At 38.5% G+C, this 24960-nt stretch overlaps 1 protein-coding gene across 1 annotated transcript; it reads left to right on the top strand.

Annotated features, from left to right (window-relative positions):
• Positions 1 to 284: 284 nt before the first annotated feature.
• On the top strand, positions 285 to 24924 carry DNA2 (DNA replication helicase/nuclease 2). Its single transcript, XM_080401294.1, has 21 exons — positions 285 to 4157; positions 4958 to 5137; positions 6176 to 6359; positions 7766 to 7911; positions 9470 to 9595; positions 10472 to 10691; positions 11215 to 11332; positions 11640 to 11805; positions 13274 to 13468; positions 14441 to 14671; positions 15148 to 15264; positions 15359 to 15468; positions 16548 to 16657; positions 17641 to 17865; positions 18982 to 19175; positions 19287 to 19376; positions 19468 to 19660; positions 22080 to 22169; positions 22779 to 22961; positions 23094 to 23242; positions 23858 to 24924. The coding sequence occupies exons 1-21, from the start codon at positions 4147 to 4149 to the stop codon at positions 23910 to 23912; spliced, it is 3093 nt and encodes a 1030-aa protein (XP_080257420.1). The 5' UTR covers positions 285 to 4146; the 3' UTR covers positions 23913 to 24924.
• The last annotated feature ends 36 nt before the right edge of the window (positions 24925 to 24960 follow it).

Below are 24960 nucleotides of genomic sequence, written 5' to 3'. Positions count from 1 at the left end.
ATAACTCAAAGACAACAAGTAAGATTTTTTTCCATATGATCTTTAGTGTCACTTGAAGGAAAACTAACCAATATCACAATGAATTCTTGTATTTTAAAGCCCCTGCAGCAGAGCTATATCCACTACATTAAAAACCACACCAATAACACACACCCCCAAAAAAAACAACAACAATAACAACCCACAAACAAAAAAACCAACCCAAACCCAAGAACAAACCAAAACCGAACACTGGAGGAGATTCACCATTTTTCTTTCCTGTACTGTTTTACTGTGTGAGCAATATATTTGAAGAGCTCAAATAGCTTTGAACTGTGTCATGAAAAGTTATGCAGTTCTTACATGGAATAAAGCGGAATCTAGCAGATTCACACTTGAGAGGAAAAGAGCATAAAAGGTGTCCCATAAATAATTGAGTAGGATATTGAATATGAAAAACTCACCTGGTGGATGAAACTGCTGTATTTTCAGGATTAGTTTTTCAAAATAAAATTTAGAAGTGCATGAATAATTTTTACTTTGGAAGTACTTTGATACTTTTGAGCAAGGTCTATGAAAGAAATACTTTTGTCCAGGGTCTAAAGGGAACAAAACTGCAGTTTCTAAATTTTTTGTCTTAGTAGCTATTTCTAACTCTGTAAAGCTTATTCAGATATTTCTTACTCAGAACATAGAATTTATTTAGAATAGCTGACAACCACAATGGAAATATGGGATTTAATTGGAAGTCTGTCTTTCTCCAGTGCCAGCCCTATGAGAACTGAGTTCATTTTCTTTTAGAACTACTGAGGGATTTATTCCCTTGTTTTTCTTGTCCGTCTTGTTCAGTATACTGAAAATACTGAAAAGTAACATCTAATTTTAGCCAATAAAAAGCACAAGATTAGGCTCCAGCCAAGCTCATTTCTATGCCTTAATCACATACTTTCTAATTTTCTGTTTAATTTTTCAGCTAATGGAAGGGACCTGAATATCTGTTTTTGGCTTTATCTCATAATAATTCATATAATAATAATCTCATAACTAATAGTTTTATCCAGTGAAGTAATTACTTCTGTGAATAACATAACTTCGTTATGTAGTCTTGGATGATATTGTAAAAACTCTGTTAAACCCACCAATTTCCCATACTCTTCGACATAAAAGTAGAGAGGAAAGCCTCAGCATTTTAGGATTCCTTCAGATGAGACAGTTTCATACAGGCTTATCCATGTTATGTCTTGAAAATCTCAGTCTCGTGAGGGGTTGTTTTCAGTGATTAAACATTGTGCCTTTAAAGTAAGCCCCATACTTCATCTCCATGTTCTTAAAACTGAAAATTCTGCCTGCTCTAAGGTATTTGTATGAATAGTATTGCAGTTTGCAGTCATTACACAGAAAAGATCCATCTATTTGAACCATTATTTTTTTATACTGATTAATTCCAGTGTCTCTTTTTCATTACTAATATTTTTCAGATTTTTTTTTGTACTTAAATGAGCTGAGACTTTTAAGATGGACAAATTCTGTTGACACTCTCCATCCCCCCTCTTCCCTGAAAAAGGAGCGTGCAAAAAAAGGAGCCTTCTACAGCCTTATATATAGGCTTATAACCATGCTAACATGGTTGCATAGTAAATCAGTTCAGGAAGCTGATGGCTTTCCTTGCAGTTAGTTTATACTGTGTCATTCTGCTATTTGGGTGCTGTTTGATGTTTTGCCTTATCTAAGGTTGCTGGGCTAGATATCATGGTGCTTCCTCATGTTTATTTGGAAGCAAAAGAGGAAGTCTGGAGAAAGAAAGACTTTCCCTTGGTTGAGTAGGATCATGTTAAGAGGTCACTTAAGCAAGTAACACCCACAAATCCATGGGCCCCCATGGGATGCACCCCTGAGTGCCAAGGGAGCTGGCAGATATTATTGCCAAGCCATCCTCCATCATCATTGAAAAGTCGCAGACAGGAGACATGCTTGAGGACTGGAGGAAAGCCAATGTCACTCCGGTCTGCAAAAAGGGCAAAGGGGAGGACCCAGGAAACTACAGGCTGGTCAGCCTCATCCCCATCCCCAGAAAGGTGGTGGAACAGCTCATCCTGGAGGTCATCTCAAAGCATGTGGAGGAAAAGAAGGTCATCAGGAGCAGTCAACATGTATTCACCAAGGGGAAATCATGCCTGACCAACCTGCTAGCCTTCTATGATGGAATGACTGGCTGGGTAGATGAGGGGAGAGCGATGGATGTTGTCTACCTTGATGTCAGCAAGACTTTTGACACTCTCCCATAACATCCTTACAGGTAAGCTCAGAAAGTATGGGCTAGATGAATAGACGGTGAGTTAAGACTGAGAACCAGCTGAATGGCAGAGCTCGGAGGGTTGTGATCAACTACATGGAGTCTAGCTGGAGGCCTGTAGCTAGTGACGTTCCCCAGGAGTCAGTACTGGGTCCGGTCTTATCCAGCTTACTAATCAATGACCTGGATGAGGAGACAGCAGGTACTCTCAGCAAGTTTGCTGATGATGCAAAACTGGGAGGAGCGGCTGATACACCCAAAGGCTGCGCTGCCATCCAGCCAGACCCGGACAGGCTGCAGAGTTGGGCAGAGAGGAACCTAATGAAGTTCAGCAAAGGCAAATGTAAGGTCCTGCAACCAGGGAGGAAACGCCCCACGCACCAGTACAGGCCAGGGGGTTGACCTGCTGGAAGGCAGCTCTGCAGAGGACCTGGGAGTCCTGGTGGGCAGCAAGTTGCCCATGAGCCAGCAGTGTGCCCTGGCGGCCAAGAAGGCCAACGGGGTACTGGGGTTCGTGAGGAAGAACGTGGCCAGCAGGTCGAGGGAGGGGATCCTCCCCTCCTACTCTGCCCTGGTTAGGCTGCATCTGGAGTGCTGTGTCCACTTCTGGCCTCCCCAGTTCAAGAGAGACAGGGCACTACTGGAGGGGGTCCAGCGGAGGGCTACGAAGACGGTGAGGGGACTGGAGCATCCCCCTTACGAGGAAAGGCTGAGAGAGCTGGGCCTGTTCAGCCTGGAGAAGAGCAGACTGAGAAGGGATCTTCCCAAATGTCTACAAATACCTTAAGGCTCCGTGTCAGGAGGATGGGGCTGGGCTCTTTCAGTGGTGCCCAGCGACAGGACAAGGGGCAATGGGCACAAACTGAAAGACAGGAAGTTCCATCTGAGTATGAGGAAATCTTATTTACCTTGAGGGTGACAGAGCACTGGAACAGGCTGCCTCCTTCTCTGTAGACATTCAAAACCCATCTTGATGCAACTCTTGTGCATCCTGCTCTAGCTGTGAAGATGCTTTAGTAGGATGTTGGACTAGATGACCCCCAGGTCCCTTCCAACCTTGACCTTTCCGTGATTCTGTGGTTAGAGCGACAGAAGACCAAACTCTTAATACATCATTTTCCTGAAATTTAAACTACATAACAGTGATACTGATGTTTTAAATATAGATTTAATACCTGTGTCCTTCAATCTTTGCTAGAAGTGATGGTCTCAGCTCCAGAATACTTTGCTGAGGTAGTGGTTTTGAGGCCAAAAAAAGCAAAAGGATGTGTATATCTGAAACTTCCATATCACCTCTGAAAGCCTGTCTGTCAGTGAACAGCACCAAACGTAACAAGAAGTTCTCATCAGAGAACTAGTTTGACTCTCAGGCTGAGATTCACCCATAAGCATTTGGGAGCAAAAGGCACGTCTAATTTTACTTCATACTACTGCACTGGCATCAGAAGAGGGGCCACGGTTGTAACAGTGCTTCACGCTTGGAAGTAACCGACAGACAGGGCTGGGAATTGCCCTCCTCCGCACAGAGGTGCCGGCCGGGGCCCGGGGCCCGGGGCAGGCCGTTAGTTTCCCTCACGGATAGGCCCCGCCCCCAGGGCACCGGCGGGACGACCCGCGCGCCGCTTCGCGCCTTCAGCTCCTCTGCCCGCGCGCGGGAAGCGCGCGGCCCGCCCAGCACCGCGGAGCGCCGCCCTCCCGGCACCTCCCATTGGCTGCGCGAGCTCTCTTTCCACCAATGGCCGAGCTGGGGTGGTGGTGGCTGTGCTGCGAGGGGCTCGCGATCGCCTGGCTGTCCGCGTCGGGGCCGGGGCGCCGGCTGGGCTGTGGCGCTGAGGCGGGACCTGAGGGAGCTGTGCGCGGCGGAGGCCCTGCTCATGGCGGAGAGGTAGCGGCCGAGTGAGGGGAAGAACAAGGGGGCGGAGACGTTGAAATTCAAAGTGGGGCGCGGGAAGGCCGAAAGGAGTCCTGAAGGCCGTCGCCGGGGGCCGGGGGTGGTAGGAAGCGCTCGGGGCTGCCTGGGGTAGTCGGTGTGAGGAGCCCGCCGCTGCTTGGCGAGTAACCGGCATGTGCGGCGGGAAGGGGGGGACAGCGGGGCGGCCGCAGGCCCTCGGGTGAGCGCTGCCCGGGCGGAGCCCCGGCAGGCATCGTTCGGGGTCAGGAGGGTGGCTGCTCCGTCTGAAATTTGGCTGTTGGCTGGATGAGAACAGAACCTTGAATATCGATTTTATAAACTTTAGGTTACGCGGGAAAAAGTTCGCTGTTTGTGTTCGAGGTACTTGGGTGACTGGGAATTCTTACGTGCGTTACAATGTTCAGGGAGTTAGAAGCTTTCTTGCAAGCATAGGGTTTGCAGTACAGTTATAATTAACTTAAAAATCAATATGGCTGTATAGACACCAAAAAGAAGCCCTATCTGCAATAGATAACTTACTATTTATGTCTCCTTCCTTATGTCTCATATGTCCAAATACTTGGTTTTCATACTGTCATCCAAAGAGACAGTGTGGAAACGTTACCAGATTTCCTACTTTTTACCTGTATAGAACTAAAACCCCATGCTAAATACATGTAAAATTTGAAGAGGGTTAAATTTGGGTTTACAGTTGAAGCTTTCCCTCTTATATATAGGTTGGCTGTTTTCTTTTTCAGATAGTGTTATGTCTTTGTAATGAATTGTTACTTCAGTTTTCAGAAGACAGTGACTGGCAGCTCTGACACCATACTTAAGAATGGGTTGAACAACAGATACCTTGTGTTGGAAGTCAGCGTAAAACAGAGAAATGGAAGTGACCCTGAGAAACACTTGACAATTACAGCATCTCAGTCACTGGAAGACACAGAACTGTGCATTCTTAGGAATGGCTGGTAATGCATACAGAAATGTAGATGTCTAAAGAAAGGATGAAATACTGGATTGCTAAGTCAATTTTCTTTGTGTTGCCTTTGAGATGAGTTTTACTGTCTTAAAAGTGATCAATATTCTGAAATAACGTTTATCTAAAGTCATCACTATATTAGTGTAATGGATATTCATCTTGAGATAACTGGTGTCATGTAACTTGTGTTTGGTGGATATTGCTACCTTAAAGTTTTAATTTGAGTTTGTACTAACAAAGAGCAAGAAAATAAACTAGCAGGTGATTTTGTTTAAGTGTTGTCTTGCAGCAGTTAAGAGTGTTTTTCTAAATTATGTACCTTCGTTATACATACCAATGTACAAAGCTATGTGTATGAAATGTGTGGGTTTGTACAGTTTGTTAAAATCACCTTAGCTTGAGCTCTGCTGCAGAAGTGTTTTCAAGTAAGGATAGGATTCGAATTCAGGTGTTTGTGCGTTTGCATGGCATGTTACAGCAGAAGAGACTAGCTTAGTCTTTTGAAATACATGGGCTTGCACATGCTGCTTGGCAATGCTTTTCATTTTTCATGAAAAGCCTGAAAGGGTGGAGAAAAGTATAAAACTCCATTTCTTGAAGGAAAAATGTAAAAGATCTTGAACCCTGAAATTTCTAAATCAATAAAAATATTTCTAGTTTTTGCTGACCACCTGAAACAAGTCGTATTGTTAAGTAAGAAGGTAGACCTCATGTAATGAAGAGGTTGTATGCCAGTATAAATGTAATGATACTTAACTGGCTCAGTACATGGATCTGGAATGATGCGAAGTCAACAGGATTTCCCTACATTCAGGCTATTCTGATAAATGATCCAGTACTCAAAATTATTGAAGTTCTGTCAGTAAAAATTCTTCTGTTCACTTTCAGAATTTATTTAGGTCAAATTCTTAAAAAAGTATCATAGTAACCTGTTTTAAAGTATGTTGAAACTGATATATTAATATATAATTTCTAATACAGCGTGTGTATAGCTTGCAAATGGTTGTTCAAATGTATTACGTTACAGGGAGTCTGTTCCAGTTGTTCCAGGAGACATAATTCATTTAGAAGGCGAGTGTAGCTCTGGTACCTGGGTCATAAATGAACAGTCTGGATACCTGGTTCTTTACCCAGATCTGCTGCTTTCTGGCACTGTGATCTCAAATAGCATTCGATGTATGAGAAGAGCAGTGCTGAGTGAAAGGTTTAGGGTAAGTGTTCTAGAGCATCAAGTGTATTAATGGGTTACTGTTCCATTGAGGCTGGTGGTTTAGCTCAATGGTAAAACTGTCTGAGATGCCGTATTGCAAAATGTTGTTACCAGCTATTGGTAATGTATATAACATGGAATAATTTAGAATGCAAACTGTCTATCTAAGGTTGGACTTATTTTGAGAATTGCAGCTAAAATAATCCTGTATTCTTAATATAGATAATGGGACAAAGAAATGGTCTTCCCACTTAAAATTCTGGCAACTCTTTTTATAATCTGTTGCCATGTTTTTTGTGGATATGAATCCTTTGTAAGGGATGTTCTACTTGTTGCCCTTAGGAAAACATAGCCACACTTGGCCAAGTATAAAGCCTCTGAAAAAAAAAGAACCACTTCATTTAAGAATTGGTGTGGGCTAACTCTGGAATGTGAATCCACCTGCTGGAACTTGAAAGGAGGAAGGGTTTCTTGTGGTAGTGCCCTTGCAGATATGTGGATGTCAGAGAAGCAACAGCTACCAGTTTCAGCTGAGGAAAACTTCCAGAAGTGGTAGGAATATAAATCCAAGGGAATTGTAGTGCAGTGGTAAACAGACTGGCTGGGAGCCTGTGACTGAAACAAGAAAATTAAGTACAGGAGATTAAGAGTGTGAAATAGTGTCAGCCCTTAATTAGAGGAGTAGTGGGAATAAACTAATTTTTTGCAAGGGAGAATGCAGAGGGTCCTGACTCTGGGATAATACCATCCATTAGCTGAGTGCAACCTTCAAGTGCCATGTCTATGAAAGACAGCAGTATATACTTCAACCATAGGGATAGATTTCCAGTTGTTTGGTGATGGCTTGTGCAGAGGTCATAGCCTACTACCACTTTCAGCTCTTAGGAGTCTACAGAGCCCGGTCCTGGTGATGGTTAGATGAGTTTCTGAGCCATTTTGGTGATATTTGGAATAATTTTGTGAATTGGTAACACAGAGGAAACTGCTTCATGTGAAAAATAATACCTGTAAGATTGTAAAGGCTTTTGTGTTAGGAAATACTGCTATTAATACTGCCCACAGGCAAAACTTGCTCAATATTTATTTTAATCTGTGCCTGTTTCGCACCTGTCAGTCACATAAGGATAATATCCTAAGGTTATCGGAGTTGGGGTAAAAAATGAAGGTGATAGCAGAGACCCATTTCAATTCGGCTGTTTTCACAGTCAGGTCTGAACAGACATTATTTAGTGAGGTGAAAGCTCTTACCCATTTTGCAATTAAATGAGTGTAGTCCATAATGTGCAGCAAATAAACCCCAGAAATTTTATAGAAAAGTTGGCGTGCAGTGGTTGTAAATCTTTGTGTGTGTGTGTGTGTATATATATAAATATATAAAAAATGTGTGTTATATAACATCTGTTGCAGGGCTCAGAGTCTGGTTCGCGCCAAATGCTCATTGGTACAATTCTTCATGAAATTTTCCAGCAGTCGGTCACAAATAATTTGGCACAAGAAAAAGTAGAAGAACTAGCAAGTAGAATTGTGTATGGACAGAAGTATCTCAAAGAAATGTAAGTAGCATTGCAGATGTCTTATGTTTGAAATACAGGGTAGGAACACTTGAACTAGCAGATGGAGTTCTACATTAAAAAATCTAGCGCTAGTACCAGGAGAATATTCTGCTGAGTGACCTTACTTAATGAAACTTGGGTATCTTTTAGTAAGATAATTCCCTGTCTCATAATGTAATTTAATTTGCCTTCCCTGCTGAGCTGCTTCTATAGATCCGAACTATGCTTCTGAAGTAACTATATGTGTGGGATTTTTTTTCTTTCAGGCTGAGCAGGTCGGAGTGTTTGTGCCTGTAACATTAAACTTCCAGGCATCTCCCATAGCTGAGTTAAATGTGACAAGCATAATTAATTTTGGTGCACAGGAGATGAACTAGAAACTTGTGACTAAGCAAGCATTGACATGTGTGATATTTTCATATTCTTTATCAGGTTACTTAGAGGCTCAGTTATTAGAGGACCTGTAACTTATTTTTCTCTGCAAAGTAGATAGAAATGCTAGCCAAATAAGTAGTCTTCATATTTCCATCAAATGGCAAGATGAATGACTGTCACTTCTAAGATTTTTACTGCAGACTCAAGTAAAATCTAGTTCAAGTCATGTAAAAAAAATACCCCAACTATGTCTATGCTTTACATATTTTATGTTGGGCAATATCTGTTGGGCGGTATCTGTTAGCCCCAGATGGGTTGGAAGCTAGAATAGAACCAGAGTAATAAATCTTGTTACAATTTTATCTGCTCTAGGTAGATATTTTGAATTGTGACTGCTAAGGTTATTTAAAGGCTTTTGTGTCATTCTGAGCCTCTCTGAAACTGTTGATTTGCAATTCCTCTTTGCATATGTAGGCTACTATTTAGATTAAAAAGTAAGTTGTGTAAGTCTTCTGGTTGTGGTCTGTTGCACTTGTGTGAACCTTTGTGCAAAAACCCACTTGTTCTTTTCTATGTTGCTGTAGAGTAATAATGTTATTTCCAGTGAATGCCAGCAATGAATTATCTAATGCCACATGATTAGGTTCTGTTTAATAAGACTTCTGCTTGCTTGTATATCTGTAACTGGAGCAACTGCAGAGGATTGTGATTCCTTTCCAATTAAAATGGTTTGAAGCCTGTCAAAATGCATGTGAAAAACAAGTAGCAGATCAGTCTATTCAGACAAAAAGCAAACTGTCTTTTGCATTTCTTTTAAAATGTTTTCAATTTTGCATGAAGCATAGGAATAGCCATTTTTAAATGCATGAGTCTGGTACTCCTTTCTTGCATTCTGAGAATTAGTTGGGTTTCATTAAATCTACTGTGCTGATGCTTTCATTATGCTACATGTGTACTTTCAAAAGTTACACCAGAAATGAACATAGTGTATTCTGTCTCTTGTAATGGATGTTCAGTTATAATTTTATTAATTAATCGAGATGAACCTTAATGAATCTGTCATAATCTACAGTTCATAGACGTTTTTGTCAGTTATTTCCATTAACTTGAGGCAAAATCTTGTTAGAACCAGCAGCAAGTCTAATACTTCTGTATTCTTAATGTGTATGGCTTTATTTTTTAGGTATCACTTAAATCTGAAACAAAGAGAAATAATGCAGGAAGTGGAAGAATATTTGCCATCATTTTTTAAATGGGCGGATGACTTCATGTACAATCCAGCTAACCAAAATAAAATGCAACTAAAACTGTAAGAAGCCAGAACTAAAAGTTAAAACCATCGTACATTGTATATCCTGTTTTGATTCACTTTTAGTTTCTATAACAATACTTAAACAAATCTGCTCAGTGGTATGGAGCTAATTCATGGCCTTACTGACGAAATAGCTCATCTTGAAAGCTGCATGTTTAGCTGCCATTGTGAGTTCTGGGGAAGATAATAAGACTGAGGGTGAACTGACATAAGATTCTTATTGGTCTTAAAATCCTTCTAAATAGTGTGGTACAAAGTAGAAATTTTAGTAACTGGAAAAGCAAGCATATTTGATCTACTCACTGAGCTAGAAGTTACTGTCAGTATGTGCAAGAGTACAAATCAGAACGTGAATATATTAATGAAATGTAATTCTTCACTAAGATAAATTTATCAGTGAAATGGTGATTTAACTCAACTGCTGCTGAGCTCTTGCCTATGGCTTCTTGCAGTTAATTGTAATAACCCTGGAGTGTTAAATTTGTAAGTGAAATGGCAGGTCTGAGTAAAATCGATGTGCTACTTTCCAGTGTATATCATTAAACTTTTTGAAGAAACAAAGTGTTTTGGAGCATGGTTATTCAGAAAAGACCAAAAACTATTAAAAACAGCTTAAGATTCTTTTTTAACTTTGAAATTTAGGTGAATAGCGAAACTATGTGCCAACGTGCAATTTAAAGTAACTTTCTGATATGATGCTTCCACTGTTAATGGGTAAGATAGTTTGTGTGAGACTTGATGCACTTTATTTCTAATGGTAGTGCCTAAAGAGTGCCTATAATGAAAAAAATGTTCTGTAATTAAGTATCTCACATTTAATGTTTAAATATTAAGAATTAAGGGAAACTGTTAACTTCTGATTTAACTTCCTAGGTCAAGTGGTGAAAAACCTGAAGATTCCTCTTCTAAGATAGAGATTGTAGGTATCGTAGACATTGAAGAGAATATCTGGTCTCCCAGGTTTGGGTTGAAAGGAAAGATTGATGTTACAGCCAGGGTGAAAATCCATCGCCAGTCTGGAGTACAGTCTAGGATAATGCCATTGGAGCTCAAGTCTGGCAAGGAATCTAACTCCATAGAGCACAGAAGTCAGGTACAAAAACAAATGTCTAATTTCTCTGTCAGTGGTTACCTGTATTTTTTTATTTTATTATGACCTGTTTTCTCTTAAGAATGTGAAACACTTTGTATGTGGTATAATCTAGATCTATGTTCTGCTGATTCTGGCATGCGCAAAGCTGCTGATACAAAATGAAAGTGAACTGAGGCTCGAGAAGTATTTACATTTGCCACTTCCAAACACATTTATAGTTTTTATCTTGAAATATCTGTTGTTTAGTCTTTTCTTAGATTCAAGTATTAGGCGGAGGCAAGCTGCTTCAGGAATTATTGTACATCTTTCCAGATAGCTGGCCTGATCTAGAGGAGGTAGCCTTGTTACAAGTTTTTCTTAAGGAAGATGCCTTTTAACTGAAATCCTTGATCTGGTGCTTACTGCTTACGGCTTCTAGACAGTAATGGCTGCTTAACTGTATAAATTATGGAAAAGCTAAATACAGCTTATAATGTATTTTGTTTTTAATACACTGTAAAAAGTTTATATAAAATGTTTGCAGGTTGTTCTGTATACACTGTTGAACTTGGAACGGAGAGTTGATCCTGAAGCTGGATTTCTTCTTTATCTTAAAACTGGTAATATGTATCCTGTTTCTGGAGCTCGCATGGACCGAAGAGGTAAAGTTGTTCCCCTTCCCCAGAAACCATAAAACCGTATCATTTGCTAAAATGAAACATTTTAGTAATAGTTATAATGTTTACTCTCAGGAACTTACTTGCACTTAGGGACATATTGCTTGTTATAATGTTACTAATTCCAATAAGCTTATGTTAAAAACTTAATTGTTTTATTAACTCTGCTAGGATTTTGCTATGAATACTCACTTCTTAGCTGACTAAAAAGTTGATGGCTTGTTACTTCTGAGTTAGAAATTATTACGGACAAACCCAAAAACATCAGCTTAGTTTGTTCTTTTCTTGACAGAATTAATGAAGTTAAGAAACCATGTGGCCTTCTACTTAAAGCACAGTACATATAAATCTGCCATAGGAAGACAGCGTTCACAGCTTGCTGCTTTGCCTCCTGTAATTGATGACAGTCAAGCCTGTAAATATTGCTCCCAAATACACAATTGCTTTCTATACAGCAGGTAAAAAAAATGTGACTCATGTTTTTAAATAAGCTTGAATAATTGTAGCTTTTGATAACTGTGATTTCATTTTTATGGTTGGCATTTTCATAATTCTTTATGGAGGAGTCTTGCACTGCAAAAGAATATTCCATAGACCCTGCTGCAACTTCTATAGTGCAAGTCCTTGACCTTGCAGAGACTTAATGTGTTTGCTCAGGTGTGTTTTCTGCAATAGAAAATGAGAAATCTCAACAAAATATTTGATGATGAGAGCAGGTTTCTTTTAGATCTGTGTTAATAATTATGATTTTAATAAGCTATATTCTTGCAACTTGTTGAAATGGGCAATCTTTTGGGGCTGAATTAGGGCTGGACAACAACTCTTTCACTTGGACTTTAGAAGATTGTTTCCATATAGGGCAGGGGTCCTCAAACTTTTTAAAGAGGGGGCCGGCGCACGAATGAAGTGGCAGGCCGTCATCTGTGGCTGCTTGGTTCCCCCCCCCCCCCCCCCCCCAACCCCTGGCGGGGAGGGGGGAGCAGGGGGGTTCTGTAAATACCGGGAGCCAGATTGAGGACCCTGGGGGGCTGTAGTTTGAGGACCCTTGATACAGGGTATCGCACAAGTAATGATACATTGGTATTACTTCCAAGTGTTACTGCATCTCCTGCTAAAGGGAAGCCATAAGCAAATATCTGATACATTGTCACATAAAGTTATAATAGTTTTTTTAAAAAATTCAGTAAGTTTGTCTTGTCTTTATGCTGCACATAAACCAGAAGCAAAATTGTATGTTGAACAGATCAAATGGTTTGTTGGAACAGGATAGCTTTTGGGCTGATTTTGTGTAAATATAATGCCTAGTTGTTTTCAAAATTGTAGTGGCAAAATTGTATGTTGAGGAAGCTAGATTTGTGGGCATGCGTGATATGTTTTTTGTAAACTGGTGTTTGTGAAATACTACTTCCAATATTAGTTGTTACAGCAACAGAATTATTACTGTGTAGCTATTCACTTCTGAATTAACTTTTTTCTCTTTGGTTGCATTTTGTATAAGTGATTAGGTATACAATCTTACTAATACTCAGTTTTGAGATAAATTGACTTGTAGTCTGCTTGTGTATTAGCTACTAAATCCCCTTTGCTTAGCTATATCTAATCTCAATACAGTATTCATATGTTACAAAAAAAGGAACAAAGGATCAACTATCTGAATGTATACAGTACTATCTTTGAAATGTCTTTAATTGGTATTGGTCTTCGACTAACTTAATTTCCTTAATTCAAAATCATAGAGATGATGTAAATGACTAGTATGAGACTGTTCATATGAACAAAGGATACAAATTCAACTTTATTTCAGTGATGGTAGATTATTCTATTTGGTATGTTAAGGTATATGTTTAGATTGGCATTATGTACATATGGACTTGCAAGGAAAAAGATGCAAATTGACTCTTTCCTGTGTTTTGGTTCTACTCCTAGAGCTGTAGAGCAAAAGCTGGACAGTGTGTGTCTTCCTCCTGCTATGGTACCCATTATTGAAAGAGAGACCCAGCACCTGAAACCCTCTCACTTAGAGTATTTCAGCCTGTGGTATCTATTGTTAACCTTGGAGCTGCAAAGTGGAGAGGGTAAAAAAGGATATAAAAATATATGGATGATGCCTGCTTTGGAAAGGTAAGATGTAATTTCTAATTTGGTACAAATGATGCTCCCTTCAGTAACTGGAAATGAGGCACTGTTACCTGTGTTTTCACTACAAGAACTAGAAATTCGCTAGTGCTTGTAGAAATAGTCAAATATGCTACTTGCATAGCTAGGCTTTTTGTGAGATGTGACCTAATGGAGACATTAGCCTAATAGCGCAAATACAAAACCAGTAAATCTATGATACTTGGGTTTTTGTTATTGTTATGCATAGGAAGGAGCAAACTGCAGCCTCAGTCTTCAGAAGCAAAAGTGGTACAATTCTGTGGTACAATTCTGTTCTCTTGACATCTCTGGGGGAAGAGACTGGGTGCTAGCTGTGAGACCAGCTCATTGTGCTCGTGCCCTGAAGGTTTGCTGGGCAAACAATGATGCATTTTGGACCGTGCTTCTAGGCATGGCTATGAACATGGGTAAAAGCAGACTAAGGGCTCTTGTTGGCTGCTGTATTGTGTTATTATACATCACCTGGTCCAGTAGCTCTAGAAAAAATAATTGGCAGTTTGTATGCTCATTTCAAGGCATCTGTAAAAGTGAAATGTAGCTAACTGGTTTTAAGTGAAACAAGCAACTCTACAAGCAAATATGGAACAGCTTAGTGGAGTGGATCCATACATTTCGGTATTTGTTTTTTAACAGGAAATTATAGATAACATTAGTCTAAACATTAGAGTCTGTTCTTGGAACAAATACGAGGGTTTTACATATTTTTACAATCCTTTTCTAGTCAAAGTCTCTATTGTAAAGTGACTCTTCAATCTTCCTGGCTCTTGTGTGAGTTTGGGTTGAGGTTTTTTTGTTGCTTTGGGGATTTTTTGGTTTTGTACTTTGATTTTGGGGGGTGGTATGGGTGGTGTATTTTTTTTACTTGTGGACATTTCTTTTTAAATTTCTTTTACTGAGAGTATCTTAATACTGAATATCTTTTTCTAATACTTTTAGAGAGAAGGCTGGAGATTGTGTTGGGAACATGGTCAGAGTTGATGAAGTGCAGGAAATTTCCAAGGGACAGTATCTACATTTTTTTCAACGTAGAAATGGTGCCATACCTGGAAAAAACTTACTGGTTGGCGATAGAGTGGTTGTGAGCGGAGAGGAAAATGGTTTACTTGGTTTGGCTACTGGCTATGTTAGAGAAGTCAGTGTGGCAAAAGTCTCCTGTTTGTTGGACAGGTAATAGAACAAAAAGGAAAAACATCTGTTTAAAGACACTATGATACTGGCTTCAGGAAGGGTACTTCTGCATGTCCAAAAAGCTCTGAATCTTCTTGCTGGGCTTGGGGAAGTACCATTCAGAAGTTTTTACCTTGATGGAAAATGTCAATACTTGGTCAGTTGTAGATGCTAGTCTAACTAGGCTGTTTAAATAAAAGCATGCTTGAAAACTCCATTTACTGATGTCTCCAGTATGAGACTATATGGATACAGTGATTACAGTGTTAATAGTAACTTTCATTGTTCAGACTATATTGGCTTTAAACTGGGGTCTGATCATGTTTTATTATTAACACTCAGTTATTAGTGTGTTCTGGCTATTGCTTCACTCTGGGACCTCTGAAATGTATCCCTTAACACTTAATAATAAGCCTTTAATCATCAACATACTGCTTGTAAACAATTATTTTGTCCATGTTACTGTCATCCTTCAGGAATTTGTCAAAGCTCCCAGAGAACACCATATATAGGTTGGATCATGAGGAAGGAGATTTTGGTGTAGGAGTCCCTTTTGAAAACCTTTCTAAACTGATGGAAAATTCCCCAGTCAGGTATGAAAAATCAGATTAATTTCACACTGTCAATATTTTCAGATAGTTTCTCAACTGGTAACTCTTATTGTTTGGTTGGTTTTTTTATCCACAGTGAAAGGCTCCGCAATTTGATAATTGACTTCCACAAACCACGTTTTATTGAGCGTTTGAGCTCCGTCCTTCCTGCAGAAGCAAAGGAAACTGTTGCAAGTATTTTAAAGGGTACAAAGTGACTTTCCCCAAAACCCTCTGTTGTACATCTCTATAACCAAAGCATTTATCCCACTAATTATAAGGTTTTTTTTTCCTACTTTGGGGTCCAGTCCTAGTTTTCTGCTTAAAAATTAAAAACAAGTTCTTAACTTGCATGTCTTCCTGTGATTAAATTAGTCTTAAACTAGTTGGAAGACTTGACCAGATACTTGTTTGCAACTTTATCTTATTCTTGTTAGTTGCTGCAGCTTGCAGTTTCAAACAGTGCCATATGATTACCTCTCTAACCTTTGCAAAAGGGAAGAACAGGGAAGGCTCTTAAGACACGGAAGCAGACTTTGAGGGAGTGTATGGAGATGAGCTTTAGTGTAAGCATTGACTTGTATTATCCCCCTTGCTGACTTGTTGGCTGCTCTGTAGTGTGTGATGCTTTGTGGCGCTTTTTTTCTTAAAAACAAAATTTGTTTAGGTATGTGGCAGTGTTTCATATTTGGTGAGAATATTTCATTGTTCTCTTGACAGTTATTTCTGAAAAAACAACCGGAATTCTCTTAAAGCAAAGGGAACTTTTTATAAAACTCAGTCTGAAGACTTGTTTTTTCTTGCTTGAGTTTTGCCTAGTCCAAATAGTCTGGAACATGCTGCTTAATTGCATCAGACTGGGAAAAAACAGCTCTGGTGTAATGTTTCTTCTAAACAAGGTGATGCTGTATGTGCAACTCATTTCCCTTTGCTTTGAGCCATATGCTTAAACATGAAACTGGATATGATAAAATAGAAATGCCTATATGCAATATCATATGGAAGTGGTCATTTAGAGTATTGGGAAAAAGTCACAAAAGGTCTAAAAAATAAACAAGTTATCAGTGACTTATTTCTAGGACTGTAGTGCAGACACTGTACTATGTGTCTTGTGTATTACGTTTGGTATCATTACTTCATCAGAACCTATAGACTTACTCTGCCCAGTTCTTTTCTAAGGGCTTTACTGGAAGAGGAAACTATAGATTTGTTTTATTAATCATTGTAATTAGTAACTGCTAAAGTTATGAAGTGTAGACATCTCATTTTTATTTTTCTTCTCGAAGGTCTAAATAAGCCTCAGAAACAGGCAATGAAACAAGTGCTACTTTCGAAAGACTACACACTTATTGTGGGTATGCCTGGAACAGGAAAAACTACTACAATATGTGCTCTAGTAAGATCATCTACCTTGATGTTCAATTTTTTTTTTTTGTGAGATTTAGAGGATAGCATTAAACAAACTGTGTTTATACCATACTGTCCAGAATTATTTGTCATGGCTTAGTCTACTGGTATCTGCTTAATTTCGAAGAAGAAAATGCATTTCTTCTTACTTAAGAACTTACGTTTGGTAGAATTAAAAATGTATTTTGTGGAGTAGGGTTCTCTTTTCTTGTGTAGGAATATACGTGGGAGGGAGGACACTGAAGTGTGATACTTAACCACTTCTGTGACACTTTGATGTCGAGTTCTTGGGCCCCAGATATCAAGAAGTCCTGAAATCCTGAGTTACAGCTCAAAAAGGCAGTGCCTTGAGGAAGTCAGTAACTTGACCATTTTAAGTTGTGTAAACCCATGGTGCTGAAGCTATGTGCAGCCTGCTAGCCATCTTCTCTAGTTGGTGGTTCTCTTTCCCTGGGAATGGATGTAGGATTCAGGCTGTGGGCTGAGCGAGTTTTTTCTTGAAATAGCAGTCATCTCACTTCCAATTGTCATCAACTTGTGGGGAAGGAGAAGGCTGGAGAGAAAGCAGCTGCTGCTATTATTGGATCCACCCATTGCACTGAATCTGTTGTGGCTAGATTGTCATGGAGAACAGTGTGGGAACGGGCTGTAGGACCTATTCTTACAGCGGGGATCTTTAGAGTGCAGTTCCTTCTTTTCAAGTACATTTGCAGATGTGCATGGGTGTTCGTAGCTCTCACTGTTGGCAGCGTGTCGGGTAAGCCAGCTGTTTATGAGAACCTTCAGGTTTGTTGCCCATATTGCTTGGACAATAGCTAGCTGGTAGATCTGGCCAGAAAGACTGATATAAATGAAGTCATACTTGTTGACTCCCTCCAAAACATCTTGTGTTTTTTACCTAGAAAACATGGGATTGTTGATCCTTCCATATGAACTAACAACTTTCTTTTCTTTCCCTTTGCCATTCATTAGGTGAGAATTCTTTCTGCTTGTGGCTTCAGTGTTCTGCTGACTAGTTTTACACACACTGCTGTAGACAATATCCTGCTAAAGCTAGCTAAATTCAAAGTTGGTTTCTTACGCTTGGGGCGAGCTCAGAAGGTTCATCCAGATATACGGAAGTTTACAGAAGAAGAAATTTGCAAGTCCAAATCAATTAAGTCTGTAACAGATTTGGAAGAGGTCTACAACAGTCAGGTGAGAAAAGTGTTTTTTGTAAGTCCTGCAAATTATTATGGATAATTACATTAGTATTCTGGTTATTTGAATGCTGCAGAGACGGAACCCATCCCAAGGGTGAGTTACTGCCATAAGAAGTCTGAGCTGACAAAGATACTCAATCTCTGCATCACTTCAGTTTCCTTATAGCCAATAATGACCCACATTAACAGTCTGAAAGTTGAAAATCATTGTTTATGTACATACAAAGTAACTTATCATTGTAAGTAATAAGTCCCCAAAACTCCAGTGCTTTTATCTGAGATCTTATGTGGAGGAGTGGTGATAAACTGCTGCAATCTCCTCCATCATTATTCACATATTGCTGCTGTTTGTCCCTTTTTCCCTCCCACTGGTGCTTGTTGTGCCACTTGTACATCAGCAGATGGGGAAGAGGAAGTGATGTGCTTTGGAGCTGGCCTGGCCAAACACTAATTTTTGATTGAAAGATTAGTGTTACTTGTGTGGATATTAATGCAAACCATAATGGGAGCTGGGTAAACTGAGTCAGTGGCAGCTTTGAATTAAATTTCTTGAAAGAATGTAGTAGTACATACTTTCATTTACATAGTAGTTGGAGTAAATGCCGACTTTGCAGAAGCTGCCATTTACTTTTTGTTGATAGGCATTGCAGGGGAGTGATTGAAGTCATAAAGGAAGTGACTTAATGATTCATATTTTAGTAATTTTGGATTGCTTGCACTGGAAGCATAGTAGTGGGAAGAACTATGCTACTATTGTTGTTTTGTTTGCTCTTTGGAATTTACAAGAAAGAGCATCATTTTCCACAGTACTTAGACTGGCACACTATGTGAATTGTATATGCGTAGGACCTGATATCAATCTGAACACGTGGCAGGAACAATTTGCTACAGTCTGCTCTAAAGCTGTTTTATATTTGTCACTTGCAATCAGTGCAAGAATGGGAGGCCAATATGTATGTAAGGTGTGCTTGTCTGATTTTAGGATTAATAATTTAATTTCTTGTGTTTTACTTTTTAGTTTAATGGGAAATGTTTTTTTCTTTTAACCTGGAAAATGTAGTGCTAAAGATGTAAGATGTATCTTACCCTTAAAGTGTGTCTCGATTTTCAGCCAGTGGTAGCAACGTCTTGTATGGGAGTAAATCACCCCATCTTTGTTCAGAAGCAGTTTGATTTCTGTATAGTTGATGAAGCTTCCCAAATAAGCCAGCTTATCTGTCTGGGCCCGCTATTCTGCTCCAAAAGGTTTGTGCTGGTAGGGGATCATCAGCAGCTGCCTCCACTTGTACTGAATGCAGAAGCAAGGTAAGATAAAATGCTGCTGGACAGTTACTAGTAACATGAATTCTGGGAAGGCTCTTGCAATGTTTTGACTGACATGTTTTTGGGTTTTTTGTTTGTTTTGTTTTGTAACAGAGATCTTGGCATGAGTGAAAGCTTATTTAAAAGGCTGGAACAAAACCAAAATGCTGTTGTCCAATTAACTGTGCAATACAGAATGAATAGGTATTTTAAATGTCTATTTCTTGCATTGGGGTTTTAATGTGGGATTGAAACAGCAAGATTTAATGTTTTTTCTTGCTTTTTAAATCTTCAGTAAAATTATGTCTCTGAGTAACATGTTAGTGTATGAAGGCAAACTGGAATGTGGTTCAGAGAAGGTGTCAAAGGCCACTGCTAACTTGCCCAACCTAAAAAAATTGAAACTGGAGCTTGTAGATGCTTCAAAAACATGGTTGAAAGAAGTACTTGATCCAGACACACCTGTGTGTTTTCTGAACACAGAGAAGGTAAAGTTTTATGTTCTCCTTTCAAAACTGTATTTTTGATGAAAGTTCTCAATACAGTCAACATGTAAAACTTCATACAGCTTAGGTAGGGTAAAATATATAACTTGAAAAAATCATTTTCTAGTTACATGCAAAATGTGCAACATGCAAGAAAGGTTGTTAGTATAGCTGATCAGTTAGGGTGGTACAACTAGTGGTGGAAACACTGCATCTAAGAGCAGTCGGAAAGATTAATTTGGATAATTCAGAAAATACTGTATGTGTTACTAACTTTATGCTCATGTACAGAGTGTAGCTTAAAACTGTGTAGCCATATTGGGTGCCTTTGCAACTGTAGAATGACATTCTAGGCCAAAGTTGGTTTTGGGTTTTTTGGTGTACTATGCAAACAAAATATAAATATAAGCATGTGTTATCATAAGTGAGACCTAGCTTTTACAACTTTTTTTCCCCTAAAAGTTTTTGGCTACATTAATGCTAGTGTGGGTATAAACCAACTGTTAATTAAAGCAGTGCTTTTCTGCTTGAAGAAAACTTGAGCGTGTGCAAGTTTAGAGGCTTATTAGGTGTGATTGTGTGATTTTTTTTTTTATTTTTTTTTTTTTTTTCCAGAATATTGAATTAAAAAACCACAACAACCCAAAACATTACAGGTCTTAATTAGTTGTGATGTGACAGGTTGTAACAACAGTTAGACTGAGTGCATGATAGCAGTGTAAAAACAAGTTTGATTACAGTACCTATTAAGCTGTGTAGCTGTTGAAACTGCTGTTTTGGAAAAGGCAGTGGCATCTTCTAATACGTAGGAAAATATTTTCTGCTTCTGTAATCTATGCAACACACTAGAAATACACTGCCATGTAAAAGAAGCTTGGACACGTTGCAGAAAAATAGGATTCTTGCTGAAGTATGTAGTATCCTGCTTAAGCAACACAACAGAGACTACTGTTTTTGCATGTGGCTGGAATGCTAGAATAAACTTGATGCAGTGCAGATGTACAGCCTTGAAGACCAGTATATAGAGTTGCAGCACTGTTGCATATGGGTTTATCAATCTATTAATTTTTTGTTTATTTACCATGCTTTAGCATGTGAGACATTGTACAATATGCATCAAAAGCTTCACAAATCCAAGAATTGAACTGACTGGGTAGCTCGTTAAGTGTAATCTATGTTCAATCTCAAATTCCACGTGTACAGTGGTACTGCTCTAGCAAGCAGATGCCACTTACCTGGAATACTCTTACAAATACTATGTATTAACCCACACGTTAAACATTAGAGTGATCTCCAAATTCAGCCATTCAGATGATATTGGTGTGGTGGTTTGGAGAAGTAAAACTGATCGTAATAGGATTCTGAGAGTGTTGCTTTAAGTCAGACTATACCACGTCCTGCTTTAAGTGGCAATGCTGTCATAAAAATGTAGAAGGAAAACTGAACAGAGTGGCATCTAAGAAAACAAATTTGATGTAAGTCATTAGTATCAGTGGCAAATAGTGGAGTGGGTAAAATAGTACATGAGTAAGGTAGTAAATGGATTTCAGAGCTGGAAAGCAGTTCAGTGTATGCTCAGTTTTAGACTGCTCTTAAGTAAAGAGGTTTCAACTTGACACCAGATGTTTACCTTGCATGACAGTTTACTAGAAGAATGATAACATCAGGGACACGTTTCTTGCTAATGATAATATTTAGACTTTAGCAAAGGCAAGAGCTAAGCAAAGACAATAAATTTATAGAACTGTGTTACAGAAATTACAAGTTTACATTGTAAACTTGTTTCTGGCTTTCTGGTCTCATTCATACATGATAGAGCAAAAGTAAGTTAATAGTTAAGAAATGTTAAATTCAGGGAGTACTTTTTTTTTACATTTGGAAGCTTAAATTTAGTACTACCATTTTGGATAGTTTTTCCTGTAGTTTTAAATGTAGGCTTGCAAGTATTAGAAAAAAAAAAAAAGCCTTTCTGCCATGGGCAAGGGGAAAATTCACTGTAAAAACATTAGATGAAAAGCATTAAAATAAAATTCTGATATAAAATATAGTTTGTTCTCTTACCTTGTCAGGTTGGGAAATGTCGTTTGTGTGTTTGGGTTTTTTTTGTTTGGTTTTTTTTTTCCCTTACAGTTCACACTGTATATTGCATGAAAAGTCAGATGATCAAGCTTTGGCAGTTCAAGGTGACTTGCTAGTACTAAAACTCATTTCAGCAGATTTTTTTCAACTCGCTTTGCAAATGGAATGTTCTGAAGTTACTTTGCAGTATAGGCTTTCATACTCTAAAATTTTGCATTTAGCCTTATTTTTTTATTAAAACTATTACGATAAATAACATGTGTGATACAGTGAGTTAGGGATCGGAATCTAGTATGCTATTGTAGATAGCAATAGTAGTAATTTACTGTTTATATTTTTGAAGGTCCCAGCACCAGAACATGCGGAAAGAGGTGGTGTCAGTAATGTGACAGAAGCTAAATTAGTGTTCTTGCTCACTTCTTTATTTATTAAGGTATCTTTTTTACATTGTTCAGAGGTACAGTTTTATAATTAATCATTTTTACATTGTTATAGTGACTGTATGTATTGGGTTATTCTTTGAGGCATAGCCTTAAGGATAAATGTAAGGTTGGCTACCACTGAGTGTAAATGTGGAGCTTGAGGTCTGCATTAAGTTCCCTGTCCCTTGTCTGGCTGGATTTGGGATGCAGAAAAAGCTGGATGCCAAATTACTTTAAGAGATGAGGACATTATTGTGAGGGAGGGAAGAGATGAGAATTTGCCTTCCCTATTTCATCCAGCCGGTTTCAGGAGTAGTACAGACTAGTGGTTCTGAATGTTTACCTCGCCATTTGAGGAAGAAAGAAAAATGGCTATTTCGGATTTCGAGGATATATGCCTCTGTGCTAGGTTAAGATGAAGCTTGGGAGCTTGCAGTAACTAATATTTTATAATTTCTTTAGTTAATACCAGTTATTGCTAGAGTTCCATAGACAATTTAGATACAATATCTTGCAGCACTGTTTGGGGGGAGAAAAAAAAATTATCCTAGAGGGTCTTCTGACAGTAATGGGTATCCCAAGCTAACTGCAGTGACATTTTTTTCTGTTTTTTCATTTAGGCTGGCTGTAAGCCTTCAGACATTGGCATTATATCACCATACAGACATCAGTTAAAAACAATCACTGATTTGATGGCAAAATTGAATGAGAACAGAGTGGAAGTTAATACAGTAGACAAATACCAAGGAAGAGACAAAAGTATCATAATTGTATCTTTTGTTAGGAACAGTAGTGATGAAAATGTAAGTTGGTTGTACTAACTTTGTTGCACTTAATTTTAATACTTAGATGAATTTTGAAAATCTGTGTTTTATCTACATTAAATGTTGACATTTAAATAGGAAAAATAAAAGCAAGTTACATTTGTTTAACAGCTTGGCACCCTCCTGAAGGACTGGCGACGTCTTAATGTTGCAATCACGAGAGCCAAGCACAAACTGATCATGGTGGGCTGCGTTCCATTCCTGTGCTGCTATCCTCCGTTAGAGAAGCTGCTCTGCCATTTGCAGTCTGAGGCAATGATATCCTTTTTCTCTACACTGTTTTGTGAAGGGGGGAAGGTAAGATTGACTTACTGAGATTAAGATTAGGGTGGAAAGGTCTTTCATTATTTAGGATATATATTCAACATCAGCAACGAGGTACAAAATGTACTAATAAAATATGCTTGAGATCAAGCTAATAGTGAAGGTTCTAAAGCCACCTGTCTTCAAAAGCAGGAAATTCCGTGCTGATTTGCAAGTCAACTTTGACATTTTTTTGTTTTTAATTTTGAGGCCTGAATTTTTGATGTTTAATGCTTTCACATTTTTTTTCTGTGATTGTCCTAGTTTCTTGGCATCTTAATGTCAGTATGGTTGTTTTCCTCAGAAATACCATGCATTTAGACGTATCTGGTGAGAGAACAGTTCATGAATAATGTTGCTAGAATGGAAAATGGTGTAACTTTCAGATGACTTGTTAATTTTTCCTTTCTGTCAGGCATGGTACTCGGTTTACTCTAACTATATGGGTGTTTCCATCTTCTGTTTAAATAGGGAAGACCTTGGCAGCTCCTTCCTTTGCAAACACCAAGACACATTCAAACCAGTCTTGTGAAAGCTATGCGTTATCAAAGTGCTTCCTTAACTTGCTACATCTTCAATCTTCCAGCAGGGGCTCATGAAAGTATCCACAAATGTAACATTTTATGATGGCGAAGATGGAGAGTTTTACAGGCGTTCACATACCTTCTTCTGGTGCTGCTCAATGTAAATAACTGATTTGTAGGGTATGAGTGCTGATGTGTACTGTTTAATCTGACTGAAGCCCAAACAGAAATTGCATTCAATTATTTTAAAGGTTTCCTTTCAGTAAAATGACACTACATGTTTGTTTCTTTAATAAGCCGAGTTGTTTCAGTACCGGTATACTTGTAACAAACCAGAAATATGAAGGACTTGGTTCCTTCCCATACTTGGATGGCTGCTTGTACATTCACTTTCAGCTTGATAAACACTCATCTGCATAGGTGAATACGAAACACTTGAGGAGGAGGGGATAGCAAACCTATGCTGCAGCAAGTCATAGTTTCCTGGGCTTAGTTTGGTTTTAAAAACTTCACTGTATGTAAAATACATTCTAATTCCATTTATTAGAATTCCTAATTAAGATGCTGTGGTGGTGTGCTGTTTGGAAAAAAAAAATTAGGATAAACTTCTTTCTCTTCTTCAGAACCTCACATGCTTTTAAAAATACTGAACTCTTCTATATTTATATACGTAACTTAATTGACCTCATAAAGATCCCTTGATGACTTTTCTAATCTCTTGATTTTTGCATACATCTTTGAGACATGTGGTGAATCATTTAATCTCATCCCTTTTTATGAACTAATGTATTTAGCAGATAAATCTGAAGTGAAATGCTGCCCAGTTGAAGGTCATAGTAAACCACTGTTATACTACCTCATACTCTAGACTGTTAGTGAGAAGCTTCTTTCAGAGATCACTGGTGGAAACATAAAATATTTTTTTATTATTATTCTTAAAAACCATTAGTATTTGTTTTCTCTTGGATCCATGTCAAATAGTTGTGTGCATATAGTTCCAGACAAACTTTCAGATGTTAAATGTGGGCTTTTTCACTCTTTTTGTTTGTTTTTTTTTTTTAAACTGCTCCTTAACTTTTGTAATACTTGAAATAAAATGTTGATGTTGGTTTTGTTATAGTTGTTTATATTTTGTTAATATTTTATATTGT

The sequence above is a fragment of the Falco punctatus genome (genome assembly GCF_963210335.1).
Source record: "Falco punctatus genome assembly, chromosome: 9".
Classification (NCBI taxonomy): Eukaryota; Metazoa; Chordata; class Aves; order Falconiformes; family Falconidae; genus Falco; species Falco punctatus.
This window is presented reverse-complemented; position numbering and strand designations above follow the sequence as displayed.

Excerpts from the sequence above, each read along its gene's own strand:
- DNA2 (XM_080401294.1), top strand. Across the intron at positions 5,138-6,175 it reads TGCATTCTTAGGAATGGCTG|GGAGTCTGTTCCAGTTGTTC; the intron begins GTAATGCATACA and ends ATTACGTTACAG. Across the intron at positions 19,661-22,079 it reads GTTTTCTGAACACAGAGAAG|GTCCCAGCACCAGAACATGC; the intron begins GTAAAGTTTTAT and ends ATATTTTTGAAG.